General features: G+C 37.7%; 1 protein-coding gene across 1 annotated transcript; it reads left to right on the top strand.

The window, feature by feature from the left end:
- The first annotated feature begins 282 nt into the window (after positions 1–282).
- On the top strand, positions 283–765 carry LOC101654102 (myosin light polypeptide 6-like). The gene has a single exon (XM_004706509.3). It carries the CDS (start codon positions 283–285, stop codon positions 763–765), a length of 483 nt encoding a protein of 160 aa, XP_004706566.3.
- Positions 766–15,097: the final 14,332 nt, after the last annotated feature.

Raw genomic sequence — 15,097 nt, 5'->3', positions numbered from 1 at the left:
AGGACCTAACCGGGGGCTTAAGTGGAGAGCAAATGTTTTGAGAATGAGGGCAATGAATGTACAAATGTGCTTTACACAACTGATGTATGTATGGATTGTGATGAGTTGTATGAGTCCCTAATAAAACAATTAAAAATTAATAACAACAACAAAAAAAAAGATGTGTTTCTAGGTGTGGGTGAGCTGAAATGGACTGGTAATGATCATGTTGTATCAGAAAATCACATGGTTTACTATGTCAGGAATATGTCAGAATGTGAACATGCTGGGAATCTGTAAGGAATGACACAATTAGAAGGAATGACATTGCCTTCAATGCCACAGGGACATTTTAAAATCTATCTATACAGCCAATGTGGAGATGTGATGAGCTCCCTGGGCCAAAACCCAATCAATACTGAGGTGCTGAAAGTCCTAGGGAGCCCCATGAGTGGTGAAAGGAATGTAAAGGTGCTGGATTTTGAGCATTTCCTACCCATGCTGGAGACTGTGGCCAAGGACAGGGGCCAGGGCACCTGGGAGGATTATGTTGAAGGCCTTCAGATGTTTGACAAGGAAGGGAATGGCACCCTCATAGGGGCTGAGTTCAGGCATGTCCTTGTCACACTGTGCGAGAAGATGACAGAGGAAGAAGTAGAGGTGCTGGTGGCAGGGCCTAAACACAGCAATGGCTGCATCGACTATGAAGAGTTCGTCCACATGGTGCTGAATGGCCGAGGACAGACCTTCCTGTGTCCCCGGAGCCCTGTGCCTTTTCCCATGTGAGACTGACTGCATGTCATCCCAAGACCTCCTCACTGTCAAAGCACCTCTCCAATCTTGTCTCTCTTGAAATAATGCGGGCCAGCAGCAGCCACCAAATAAACTTTCTCTCTGTGCCCCACACCCCCCAAAAAGATCTCTCTTTTTTAAGTATAATACTGGTTGTGATAAAATTGTATCTATCAGCCTTTAGGGAATCCAATCAATATAACTATTACTCCAACTAACAAATCTAAAAATAAGGAAATTTTAAAATTCTACCAATATCTTCAGTATGAAAATGATAAAATATGCAAAGAGATCATTTACGTTTATTGAATTTTGGAGTACAAATGTTAGAAACAAGGAGGAATTAACAGTAGTTCGAAAATATCTCTTATTGATAGAAGCAAAGATGGACATTGCGTGATAGAGTTTTGTAAGACTCAGGGAGAGTTCATTGCAAATACCTTTTTCGCAACCACAAAAAGGGTAATTATACATGTGTACCTGGACTGTTCTAATGGAATGCACAGAAATCAATTGACTGCACCCTTGGAAAGAGACTTGGAGAAGCTGAATATCAGCAACTACAAGAAGGCCAGGGGTAGACTATAGAGCAAATCAGCAATTGCTCGTATGGAAGTTCAACCTCAGGTTGAAGTTGAAGAAAATGGAAACAAATCCACAAGAGCCAAAATACGGCCTTGAGTATATCCCACCTGAATTTTGAGAACACATCTAGGGCAGATTTGCTGCAGTAACACAAGAAAGAAAGGAAAAATCAAAATGGATGTAAGAAGAGACTCAGAAAATTGCTTTGGAATGTAGAGTATGGAAGAAAAATGGAAGAAAGTATGAAGGCAAAGAGCTGAAGAGAAAATTTCAAAAGACACACACAGCTACAAAGTACAATATTGTAATGAAATGAACACGACCCTAGAATTACAAAGCCAAAGAAGAACATACTCAGCATATGTTAAATTGAATGACCTGATGGGAAAAATTCAAGCTACAAGTTGCAATAATGAAAGTTTTATGGGCAAAATATTTATTTAGTGGTACAGGAAGCATCAAAAAAAGATGGAATTCTACAAAGAATCACTGTACCAAAAACTCTAGTCAACATTCCATAATTTGAGGATCTAGCATTTGAGTAAGAACAACCAGTGGTACTGAAAGAAAAAAGTTCAAACTGCACTGAAAGCATTACCCAAAAATAAATCCTCAGGAATTGTGTTAGACAGGGTTCTCTAGAGAGACAAAATCAGATTTCTAATATTTATATAGATAGATAGATAACACAAGAAATAAACAGGTAAAGTATAAAGCAGTGATGATAGATAGATAGATAGATAGATAGATAGATAGATAGATAGATAGATGATAGATAGAGAGAGAGAGAGAGAGAGAGATAGATAGATAGATAACACAAGAAATAAATAGTTAAGTTATAAAGCAGTACAAATGGCTCAGTACAATTCAAATATGTTAGACAGTTGTGAGACACTGGCAGTCTTGAGGGCACCAGGTAGTCCTCTGTAGAGAGATTCAGGCTATCCTTGCACAGGCAGCAAATAGCAAGGCAGGTCACCAACTGTCAGCCAGGTCACCAACAGTCAGTCCCCAGTTCAAGAGATGTAAATTCCAATGGTGTGGCGAGGCAGGTCTTGAATTAACCTCAAATTACAGTGACAGAGCTCACAGATTAGGTGTCCCACAGGTAGTGTAGCTTGCAAATTGAGGCACAGAACAAGCAAGGCAGCCGCATACTCGTCCAATGATCAAAGAGCAAGAGACAAGAAAGGCGAGGCTCATCGAGCCATTTATCTCTCTGCCCTTCAATTAATTCCACGTGTGTTTATTGGCCAGGCTGGCACTATAAACTAACTACCTAAATCCACCCCTTGCCAACCTGGCACCTGTACACAATTATTTAGTCATATATAATTATATATGAAATATATATTATATATATTATATATATAATCGATGAAATAACACTTACACTTATCATCAATCATCTATCATACATACAAATGAAAACACATTGAGTCCAATTGTATCTAATATATCATACCTGAACAAAGGAAAGATATGCAATAAACACATAACAAGAAAATACACTGACAATTACAAACCTCACTTTTGCAATTGATCACGTGGTCATAACTGATAGGTAGAACTACTTTCTTCTACTACCCATTCTGTATTACCTTTGCCCTCAGCAAGCACCTCAGCTGGCTGTGGTTTTTTGCCTGGGGGGTGATCCAGACCTTCATTCCTGAGGGGTCTGGGTCATTACAGGTCCTGTCAGGATTGGGTTGCTGTAATTGACCATTTACTTTAATCATAGGGCATGGTAACACTAAGAGTCAGCCTATGGGATCTCCTGAGTTCCAGACATATTCTTCTTTACCTCCATTATGTAACACCAGTCCAATTCTCCTTGGTAATCAGGATCAATCACACCACTCAGTATAGTGTGACTTGTTGATCCAAAGGCATACGAAGCCCAAAGTGGCCAGGGGGCATTCTCAGCTGCCAGTTCAGGTGCCATTCTCAGCTGCCAGGTCCTTCAGAACCAGGACCTCCAGGCCTGAGGAACACAGGGTTGCTGGTACAGGAAGCAAAAGTGCTGCAAGTGGATCACTAGGAGTAATAGTGAGTGGTGCCACTGCAGCTTCCACCCCTTGGTTCCAGGACCCATGAATTCTGGCTGTTACAGACACAGCACCATATATTGGCCGCTGGTTTAGAGCGTATACAGCTTCCTGGAGAACATTGCCCCAGCCCCGCAAGTTGTTGCCACCTAGTTGACACTGTAATTGTGTCTTTAGTAGCCCATTCCATCATTCTATCAAGCCAGCAGCTTCAGGATGATGAGGAACATGATATGGCCATTGCATTCCATGGGAATGGGCCCATCGCCACACTGCATTTGCTGTGAAGTGAGTTCCTTGATCTGAAGCAATGCTATGTGGGATGCCATGTCGGTGGATGAGGCATTCTGTAAGTCCACGAATAGTAGTTTTGGTAGAAGCATCGCGTTCAGGGAAGGAAAATCCATATCCAGGATAGGTGTCTATTCCAGTAAGAACAAAACGCTGTCCCCTCCATGATGGAAGTGGTCCTATGTAATCAACCTGCCACCAAGTTGCCGGTTGATCTCCCCGAGGAATGGTCCCATATCTTGGACTTAATGTTGGTTTCTGCTTCTGGCAAATGGGGCACTCAGCAGTGGCAGTGGACAAGTCAGCTTTGGTGAGTGGAAGTCCATGTTGCTGTGCCCATGCATAACCTCCATCCCTGCCGCCATGTCCACTTTGTTCATGTGCCCACTGGGCAATGACAGGAGTGGCAGAAGAAGGAGGAGGACTAGTCTCCACAGCACGTGTCATCTTATCCACTTGATTATGAAAGTCCTCCTCTTCAGATAGAATACCAGTGGAAATGTGTCAGAAAGTTGATGAAGCACTAGAAGCACTAATTGGCCTATGCCAGGACATTTGGAAGAGGGTTATTTGGCTAATTGACCAGAAAGATCCATATTTATCTCCAATCCAAAGAAAGGTGCCAATAGAATGCTTGAATTATAGAACAGTATAATTTACATCACATGCAAGTGAAATGTTGCCGATTATCATCCAACAACACTTGTAACTATACCTGAGTAGGGAGCTGCTAGATGTTTAGGTTGGTTACAGAAGAGGACTTCACATGAAAGATACCATTGTTGGTAGCAGAGGGATCTTGGCTGGAGGCCAAGAATACTAGAAAGGTATTTATTTTTGTTTTATGGACTATGCAAAGGTATGGCCCTTTGTGAATCATAAAACACTATCCATTGCCTTAGGAATGGGAACTGAGAACACTTCATTGTGCTCATGCATTGTACATGGATCCGTGTGAACTGAACAATGGATGTTTTAAAGTCAGGAAAGGTTAGAAAGTGGAATATATTCTTTCATCATATTTACATATTTTGTAAGCTGAGCAAATAATCAAAAATCTTTATTACATATAGAAAAATACATTATGATGGATGGACGTGTAATTTATAACCTGAGATATGCAGAGGATACCACTTTGCTTGCTGAAAGCAAGGAGCACTGGAAGCAGTTGTTAGTGGAGAGTAAGTCTTGCATCACAACTCAAAGCAAAGACCTAAGTCCTCACAACTGGTGCAATAAGTACATCAGGATAAATGGAGAAAAGCTTAAAATTGTGAAAATTTTTGTCTTGTTTGGTTCTACAATCAATGCTCATGGATGCACAGGGGATGGATTGGGCAATTCATTGCACTGGGCAAATCTGCTGTACAAGATCTCCTTAGCATGTTCTAAAGCAAGAAGTTTACTTCGTAAAGTAAGCTGAGTCCGAGTCAAGTCGTGCTGTGTTCAATTGCCTAATATGGATGTGAAAGTTGAACATTGAATAACGGAGATGGAAGATGAATCTATGCATTTCCATTGTGGTGCTGGGATCAATATTGAAGGTGGTTAGAATTCTCGGGTGGGAAACACTTCGGTTCTTGGTTTCTCACAAGAAAGAATACACACCGAAGACTGGTTTGTGATCGCAATGGGTTTTCATAGAGGACTGAAAATGTTTCAAGCGTTGCTGTCACTGAACACAGGCCCCCTCATGGCACTGTGCACGCACATGTGGTGGCCTGAGACCTGGCGGAGAGGAAGGCAAAGGAGCCACTGGAAAAGAGGGCCGTGGTCTCCAGGTTCCGGCCTTTAGGACTTCTGCTGGGAGGCGCTGTTGAAGGAACTGGGGACCCCATTGACCGAATTAAGCCCACCTGGCCTAGTTCAGGCTCTCCCCGGTGCCCAGTAGACACCCCTGGTCCCTGTTCTGCTACCTAACAGTCCCATGGATTGCCAAGAAGACAAACCAATCTATCTCAGAAGAACAGTTAGAATGCTCCTTAGAGGTAAGAATAGGGAGACTTGCTCTTACATCTATTTGCTACATTGTCAGGCGAGCCCAGGCCGTGGAGAAGGACAGCATGCTCAGTAAAGCAGAGGGACATCAACAAAAGAGGAAGTCTCTCAAGGAGATGATTAGCACAGTGGCTGCAACAATGGGCTCGAGCAGAGAGGCGGTTCTGAGGCCCCCCAAGAACCTGTCAGGGTTTCATTCGCTTTGTTGTGCATCACAGATGTTGTGCACCTGTGGGGGTCACTATGAACTGTAAGGTAGTTAGAGCACGGACCAGGGGTGTCTACTGAGCAGGCTCCAAATTCAGGCCCTTGAGCCAGGAGAGCTGGACACCTGGGTGGGCCCAAATAGGTCAGGTGGGCTTAATTTCGCCATGAGCTCAACCAGTACCGTCGACCACGCCTCCCAGCAGAGCGGCCTCAAAAGGCCAGAACCTGGAGACCATGGAGCTCTTTATCCAGCTGCTCTTGCTCCACCATGCTGTAGCCTGTCTTTCTCTCTCTCTCTCACTCCTCTTTCCTGCCTCAGGCCGCCACGTGCGTAGTTCCAAGAGGGGGCCTGTGTTCAGTTAACTGTAAAACCTGAAACTTCTCCCATCCTTTATAAAAACCCACTTGGATCACAAACCAGGCTTCAGTGTGAATTCTTTCTCTTGCAAAGCCAAGATCTGAGATCTTTCCCCACGAGAAACCTAACCGAACCAACTGGATGACACATCAGAACAACAACAATATGTATTGAGAAGATATTTCAGGAGAATATACAGAAGTATGTAAATACAGTTCTGGCCATCTTTAGAAAGAAAATACCACACTAAATAAGATTTTGACTGTGACTCTGACTCGTTGTGCTCACAAATGGGTGCTATTACAAATGAACAACACTGCTCTCCAATTCAGAGAGGGCGTTTGCACTGGCAATGTGGTGGGCGCCACGAGAGGAAAATGAATCATTTTGAAAAAAGCAGCAGTGGCTATTCAAAGCATGGTGATTTGTTTGCACTGTTGTTAACATTATTTATTATTACTTTACATTTTAAAGTATTGATGAACCATTTTCCTTATACATTGTTCTCCTGGAAAATATTTCCCTTTTTATATTTGGACAAAAATAAAAATTATCCATATATGTATATTACAGAGCTGTATGAAAATGTTCTCTTTGGATGTATGTGTGGATTGTGATAAGAATTGCATGAGCCCCCAATAAAATGATTTTTTAAAAAGATGTTCTCTTTAATATAAAAGACTTCGGAGGAAAATTTCAACTAAAAAATGATTTATATTATTTCCATAAAAGGAAAAAGCAAACACTTGTTGTCCAGCAGCAAGTGACTCATATTGACCATTTGGTTAGAAAAGTATTGCCCCGCCGGATTTCCGAGGTTGTTATAGGAAGGAAGCCATTTGCCCTGGCTTCGTCCTTGGAGAGACTGGTAGTTTCAAACCTCTGACCTTTCAGTTAGCAGTTGAGCATTCTGATCCTCTATACTACCAGATTTCTTGAAGCTAAAAATGTACTAAACTGATGCATTATTCTTAACAAACAAACCAAAAAACTCCACAATCCAGGGAAAAAAGGACAGAAGAGGAAGCAATATGCTAGAGTGTAAACAAAGGTTAACTTGGGTCAAGGGGAGGTTCTCACTCACTACCATCAAGTTGATTTTTACGCGTAGAAAACCTAAAAAGGGTAGAAGAGTTGGGGAAAGGAGGGCACAGGTCAAGATATTGGATGGCTTAATAAACTTAAGTTGAGTACAAAAACGATTATCTGAAATGTAAATTCTCATCATATTCACAATGAAAGTAAACACACACACACACACACACACACTACTGACATCAATTTAATTCCATCTCAGGTAGAGAGTACAATTGCCCCCTAGGATTTCCAAGCTATAATCTTCACATATTTCAGACATGCTATCAGAATAGACCAGTGAGTTCCTGGAGAAGAGCATCATGCATGTTAAAGTGGAGGGGCAGAAGAAAGAGGAAGACCCTTAAGGAGAGGAATTGGCACAGCAACTGTAGCAAAAGGCTCAAGCCTAACAATTGTGAGAATGGCACAGGGCCGCCAGTGTTTTGTTCAGCTGTTCTATGAGCTAGAGCTGGCTTGATGCCTCCTCACTGCAAGAATCTCTACAGAGACAGCCAGCCACATCTTCCTCTCTCAGAAAATCGGGTCATTCTGAGTGGATGACTCTGGTTAGTAATGGAGCAATGGTCATTGCATCCTGAGGACTCCTTCTTATTGAAATATTATATTATTATCATACAATAAATAGCATGTAAAATCACACTATTTAGTAGAGTAATTAATAAAATTCTTCTTTTCAGACATATCTGTAGGCTATGTTAATATATTTTCAGTACATGTGACTGCAGAAAGGATAACTGCCAAAGGGAAGAGTAAAAAATTATTTGAACTTTGCAGAGGCAACTCTAATAGGAATCCCATTCCGGTTAAGGTTAATAGACACGTACCCTATTATTTGTTGATTTTCATAATTTTCATTCCATTCTTTTTTTTTTCACTAATTGCTCAAATACTAGCAGTTACTTGCTATAAGTTAAAATGAAATACCTCCTATCCTTTCTGGCTAATTCCCTCTATTTCATGCCTTCTTGATTTTCTTGAGAACTGCAGTCTCTTTCCAATATCAGGCAATAAATATATCACTATCCCAGCTCTCAGTCAAAATGGAGGAGGCATTTATCCTTCCATTGTAAGTCACTGTACACATAATTCAACCTGAACACCTATAGCGCTTTTATATTCAGTCTATGGTCATCCTTTAGCTGATCTATGGTCATTTTCTCATTCTTAAAGATCCTCTGTGACTTATCCTTGCTACTTAGACATTAAATGTAAGTCAATTAATCATAGTCACACAGTATGTGCTCATGGCAAAAAAAATGTGCAAGTAAAAAGATTATGATTGAGACTGAAAAACATTAATGTGAAGTTTTCAAAGCAATTACTTTTTAATGTACTTAAAATGTTTGTATTATGTGTTAATACTAACACTGTTATTAACCATTTGTTTATTCAAATGCAAACTGAAATGACACCTATCAAATTGGGGGTATGAATTCTATCACAACAATGTATTAAATTAAATTTTAAGTTGCATAGTTTTAATAAAAAACATTCCTGTACACTTTCCTGACCAAAATGATGTACTCAACTTTCTTATAACTTCTTCCTCCTTAAAATAAGCCCCCAGGATCCTCCTGTATCACGCTAGAAAATGTAAGATTATCTTTTTGGAATCCCAACAAATAATTGCTGTAGCTTCTGAGCTGAGTACTCTGCCTTGACTTTAACTGAATCACATCCTCCAGGAACTCACTGTCATTTCTGACTCTAGCAAATCTCCTTCACTACATTTGTCTTTTTTATTTTGTAATGCTCATATGCCAACAAGACCTTCCATAGATTTAACTTATAATATTGGCTGAGTATATTTGGTTAACAAGATTTGGCTCTAAGTAAATATGAAAGCAATTAAATGTTTGTCTTATTTTTTAATTTATTAGGACTATATATGATGACTATTTACATATTGGTGCAGCAAATAAATTAAAAAATCATTTTTGCATTCAGTGTATTATCTTAAAATAATGAAAAAAATTAAATGTTGTGAAAACAACATAATTATGGACATTAAATATATCGATATACAATATATGTGTATACTTACTGTCAACATTTTCATTTAGTTTCATAAGTTTTCTGAGTATGTATACAACAGGAGAATTATGGTCAATATTAATTTGGATTAAATAACTATTTATACTCAAAATTCATAACATAAAATGAAAACTTTCAGCTCATATATAAAATAGCATATATTAATTTAAAAATAGTAAAATCTTGTTCTTATTGATATATTATTGTTTATAGTACAGGTGAAGATAAAAGTTTCATAACTACTTCTTGTTTTACCTACACATATATACATGCATCGTTTAAGCTTCTTTAATATGGAACCAATGTAGTAAAACTCACGAGTTGAATGGAATAGAAAGAAGAACTGCAATATCATCTGTCAAACGTCATACTGTTTTCCTCCCTTCCCTGGTGACTGATACAGTCAATAATCTCCACACCTTAAAAGAGATTGACTGGCAAAATTATTTAATGAGGACCATGATATACTAACTAGATGCTAATGCCACAACATATTTTATTCTGTTTTAAAATCTTAGGTTCTGCTTAGGAACAGGAAACAAAAAACATTAAAAAGAGATAGTACAACAAATAATAAATTTCTCAAGAAGGTTTTCTCTTCAGAAATAAATGAATAAATATCCAAAGTTACCTTCAGTTACTCTTGTGTGTATGTGTGTGTGTGTATGTGTGTGTGTACGTGTATGTATAGTAACACGTATGACTTCAAAACATTTTCTAAAATAACTCACTACCGTTGAGTTGATTCTGATTCATAGTAACCCTATAGGGAAAAGTAGAAATACTCCATAGGGTCTCTGAGGCTAGCAATAAATAAATAGATGTACTGGGAGGGTGGAGGGAAGGTGAGAGAGAAACGGGGAATAGATTACAAGGATCTACATATAACCTCCTCCCTGAGGGACAGACAACAGAGAAGTGGGTGAAGGGAGATGTCGGATGGTGTAAGATATGACAAAATAATAACAAATTATAAATTATTAAGGGTTCATGGGGGAGGAGGGAATGGGGAGGGAGGAGAAAAATGAGGAACTGATACAAAGGCCTCAAGTTGGAAGCGAATGTTTTGAGAATGATGAGGGAAACAAATGTACAAAAGTGCTAGATACAATGGATGTATGTGTGGATTGTGATAAGAGTTGTACAAGCCCCTAATAAAATGATTTTTAAAATATTCTAGTATGAAGATCTCAAGTAGAAAGAAAACATTTTGGAAATGATGATGACAACAAATATACGAATGTGCTTGACATAATGGATGGATGTATGGATTTTGATAAGAGTTGTATGAGCTCCCAGTAAAATGATTTTAAAATTTAAAATTAAAATATATATATATTAATTAAAATAATTTTATTGCGGGCTTTTGCAGATATTATAATCCGCAAAAATGTATATATATAATCTATAAATCAATCAGATCAAGCAAACTTGTACATATGTTGCCATCATCATTTAAAAAACTTCATCTTTCTAGTTGAGCCCCTATTATCAGCTCCTCTTTTATCCTCCCTCCACCACCCTCCAATCCCATGAACCATTGATAAATTATATATTATGATGATTTTTTTCAAATCCTACACCATCCTCTGTATCCCTTCACCCATATTTCTGTTATTTGTCCTCTTTGGGGTGTGGGAGTTATACACCCATCATTTTTTTTCGGTTCCCCCTTTCCTGCCTCTCCCTCCCACACTCCTACTCTCATGATATCACTATTCCCATAACTGTTTCTGAGGGTATTATCTGTCTTGGCATCCATGTGTCAAAAGTTCTTATCTGTACCAATGTGCATATTCCAGTCTAGGAGGATTTATGAGGTAGAACTGGGGTCATGATAGTGGAGTGAAGAAAGCATTAAAGGACCAGAGGAATGTTGTGCATTTCACTGGTACTATTCTGCACCCTGGCTGAATTGTTCCTTCCATGTGACACTTCAGTGAGGGGATGTCGAATTGTCTTCAGACAGGCTTTAGGTCTCCACGCTGACCCCTTTCCTTTACATCAATACAATTGTTTTTGAGTTTCTGATACCTGATCCTGTGGACATCTGTGACCACACAGGCAGGTGTGCTTCTTTGATATGGGATTGTTGCTTCCTTGCTAGATGGCCACTTGTTTTACTTCAAGCCTTTAAAACCCCAGGAGCCATATTTTTTAATAGCTGGGCACCCTCTGTCTTTACTTCATTTGCTTATGCACCCATTTTGTCTTCAGCGATCATATCAGGAAGGTGAGTATTACTTAGTGCCAGATTACTAAAAGAAAGTGTTCTTTTATTGAGGGAAGACCTAAATAGAAACTCAAAGTCCATCTGCTACCTTAATACTTTAACATAGAAATATATGTGCATAGACCAATACCCCAATCCATACATATTAACACATTTACATATATATATGCCTTTATTTATATATCTCTGTAGAGCTTTTGCCTCCTACTTGAGGCTGTAAATCTTAAGGGAACAGACAGACTCATCTCCTTCTTGGGGAGCACCTGATCAATTCTCACTGCTATCTTTGTGGTTACTTAGCATCTGCCCATTACTCCATCAAGTATGGTCACAGAATCCCCAAATTATTCCTCTAATTCTGCATAATATCCTCCATGAACATTTAAAGATTTTTGGTACTTTTTTTAATAGAGTTTGTAAATGTGTGTGCAAAACTTCATTTATTGTAATAAACCTCTTTGTGTTCCTGCTTAGTGCCTGATGTCTTTGAACCATTAACTTAGGGTAAGCAACCCTAAATTTACTTGACAGTACCACCAGGGCTCCTGTAACATAAGATAAGATATTAGAAATATAATATTAAAAAGACATTACAATTTGCTTCAAATATCCCCCACCTCTCTATGCAGAAGGAGGTACCAAAATGTTATCAGAACCATAGGAATTATAAAATGATTGCTATGTAAAATATGCATACACATATGTAAAAAAGGTAGCCATCCTTTCCAGAAACAGAGTGTGTTATGGATGTAATGTATGCAATTATTTTCATGAATCAATATTTTTCAAATACTTCATATCCATTTAAGGATAACCTGGATCAAAGTTTAACATACTATCTAACATATTTCATAAAAGTTCCAGGTTTATATTTATCAGAAACTTGGCTAATGATATACTAAAATTCAATTGTGTTACAAAATGTATGTGGCAATTAATTCATTTATATGTGTATGTAATATAATAATAAAAACTACTATGAGTTGAAAAGAATGAGGATAAATTATAAACTTCATATATGTATAAATGTAAAACCATGTGGCTGCCTTTGTGAAGACTTGGGAATTTCTTCAAAATATTTAATACAGAGTTTCCAACAATTTCACTTTTCTTAGGTATGGGAAATAAAGCACACATTCTCACAGAAATGTGTGTGTGACAACCACAGCTGAAATATCCACAGTAGCCAAAAAGTTAGCACAACTGAATTTCCCATCAAATGATTTAAGAAGATAACTTATATCAATACAAAATAATTTTACAAACCAATAAAAGAAAATTTAAGTTTACATTGCAACATGATAGTAACTTGAAAACTACACAAAATGAATGAAGTTAGTAAAAAAAGAGACTGCCTACTGTATCATTCCATTCAGAACAAATTTCCAGAATAGCAAAATCTAGAGAGACAGAGAGTAATGGCTGCCTGGAAAGGGGTGTGAAAAGTAGAGAGGGCACATTATGTTTGCCAAGGGGAAGGGTGTGGTCTAACCTGAAATTGAAGTGGTAGATTTACAGCTCTCTTAATTTACTAAACTAAAAACATCAAACCAATACCCAAAATTAAATTATGTTCTTTAAATAGGTGAAAAATAATGAGATGGATTGACACAATGTCTGCAACAACGGGCTCAAACCCATCAAGGACAGTGAGAACGGATAAGGGCCAAACATTTCATTCTTTAATAAATCTGGACCCTATGAGTAAGAATCCACAGGAAGGCTTAGCAACAACAACCAAAATATAACTCAACAAAGTCATTAAAAATCCAAGAACAGTTTCACTGCAACTCACTTGATTTTAAAATAATTGTAAGGCAAGATATATTACCTAGTTCTCAGTTAAAGTGATATAGATTAAAATAAAAGTCTAGTGGTATAACATTTAATAGTATGACAACAATTAATACTGAGTGGTTAAAGCCCACCTAGTGACAATTCAGAAACACCATCCATTGAAAACTGTGTGGGGCACAGTTCTTTGTTTACACACAAGAAATTACGCTCTGTGAGAGCTGACCTGAAGGCAACTATTTTTTGCTTTGTTTTAACTTTTAATAAATTAATTCTCTAGTATTGATTATTTTATCAAAATTGACATATACCATGATAAAACTTCATTATGATCTGTTCTCCTATTGCATGCCATTGAATAGCCATATAATTGTTTTATCATCAATATTTAAAGTGCATTTTTAAAACTATAACCATCCTGAAAAAGATTGGAATCCTACTTATTGGAAATTATCTATCACTTGAACTCCTCATGGAGGTTAGATTGTTAGGTTGCCAAGATCACCTGGATAGACGCTATACCACACACACACACACACACACACAATTAATAATGTGACTTGAAAAGTCTCACTATTGATAATTGAGACATGATCCATATTGATCCAGGAAGTACTTTGGCTTATCATTTAGCATTTTCAGCTTGGTGTAACAAAATAAGCATTCAATAGACTATTCACCTACCCAGAGAACCATGCTACTTCAATTACACTTAAGTTGATTGAGGCCAATTTAGTGGTAATTAGTAATTTAAGAGGTCAAGAAGCTCACGCTTCTAACTACATGCTGGAAAATTGGTTACCGCTTACATGTGAAAGAAAGTGCTAGTGAAATAGAAATATGCTAATAATGTTTCAAAGGAGCAGTATTTTATTTATCTAAGTAAATTACCAAAAGGTTAAACATGATATCTTTCAGTATATTCTAGCGATATTTTTTTCTTTTAATACATGTGTACATGTATTAAGATTTACTAAACATAATGATAATATAAAATACTGGTTGATTTATTTTCATCAAAACGTAAATGCTTTTAATTTATTCTTAATCCCATTATAAATTCTGGTAGGAGAATTTATATTAAGTTTCCTATTTATTACTAGAGAAGTTACATGTCTTTTTGTGGATCATCAGATACACATGTATTCAATTACTAAAATATTACTTTTTAGTGAATCTCAGTATTAAAAATTATGCAGATAAATACATATTTATAGGGAAGTGGGTTTTGATATACTGTATGTGGTACACACATAACTAAGAAAATCTTTAGAGATTGTTTCAAAATAAAATGAAAGTCTAGGAACATTAAATGAATGATCTAAAGTCACACACAAGTGAGTAATGAAACAGGAAAAGGAATTAGGGTTCACCATTCTCTGGTCTCTTATTTAGTGTTATAGCATCATAAATATGTAATATGGCTTTATAACCATTACTCCTCTGTCAGTCTGGCATTCTCTGATGAGTTGGGTCTGCTTGTTGCTGTGACTCTGGAAGCTATTCTATTCCCAATTCCAACAGGTGACTCCTGGTGAGCAGGGTGAGCTTCCCTAGTAAGACCAACTAGAAAGAATATCTCTTATTTCCAAAAATGAGTGAATAAAAATTTTTTAGATCACAAAAAAATATTGTCCTACATAATTCTGTAAGATTAGCCCCAAGACTGAAAGGCACTCA

The sequence above is a fragment of the Echinops telfairi genome, unplaced genomic scaffold (genome assembly GCF_000313985.2).
Source record: "Echinops telfairi isolate 266 unplaced genomic scaffold, ASM31398v2 ScPeMD7_6;HRSCAF=24_1, whole genome shotgun sequence".
NCBI lineage: Eukaryota > Metazoa > Chordata > Mammalia > Afrosoricida > Tenrecidae > Echinops > Echinops telfairi.
Note: the sequence above shows the minus strand (reverse complement) of the source record. Positions and strands in the feature narration are given on the sequence as shown.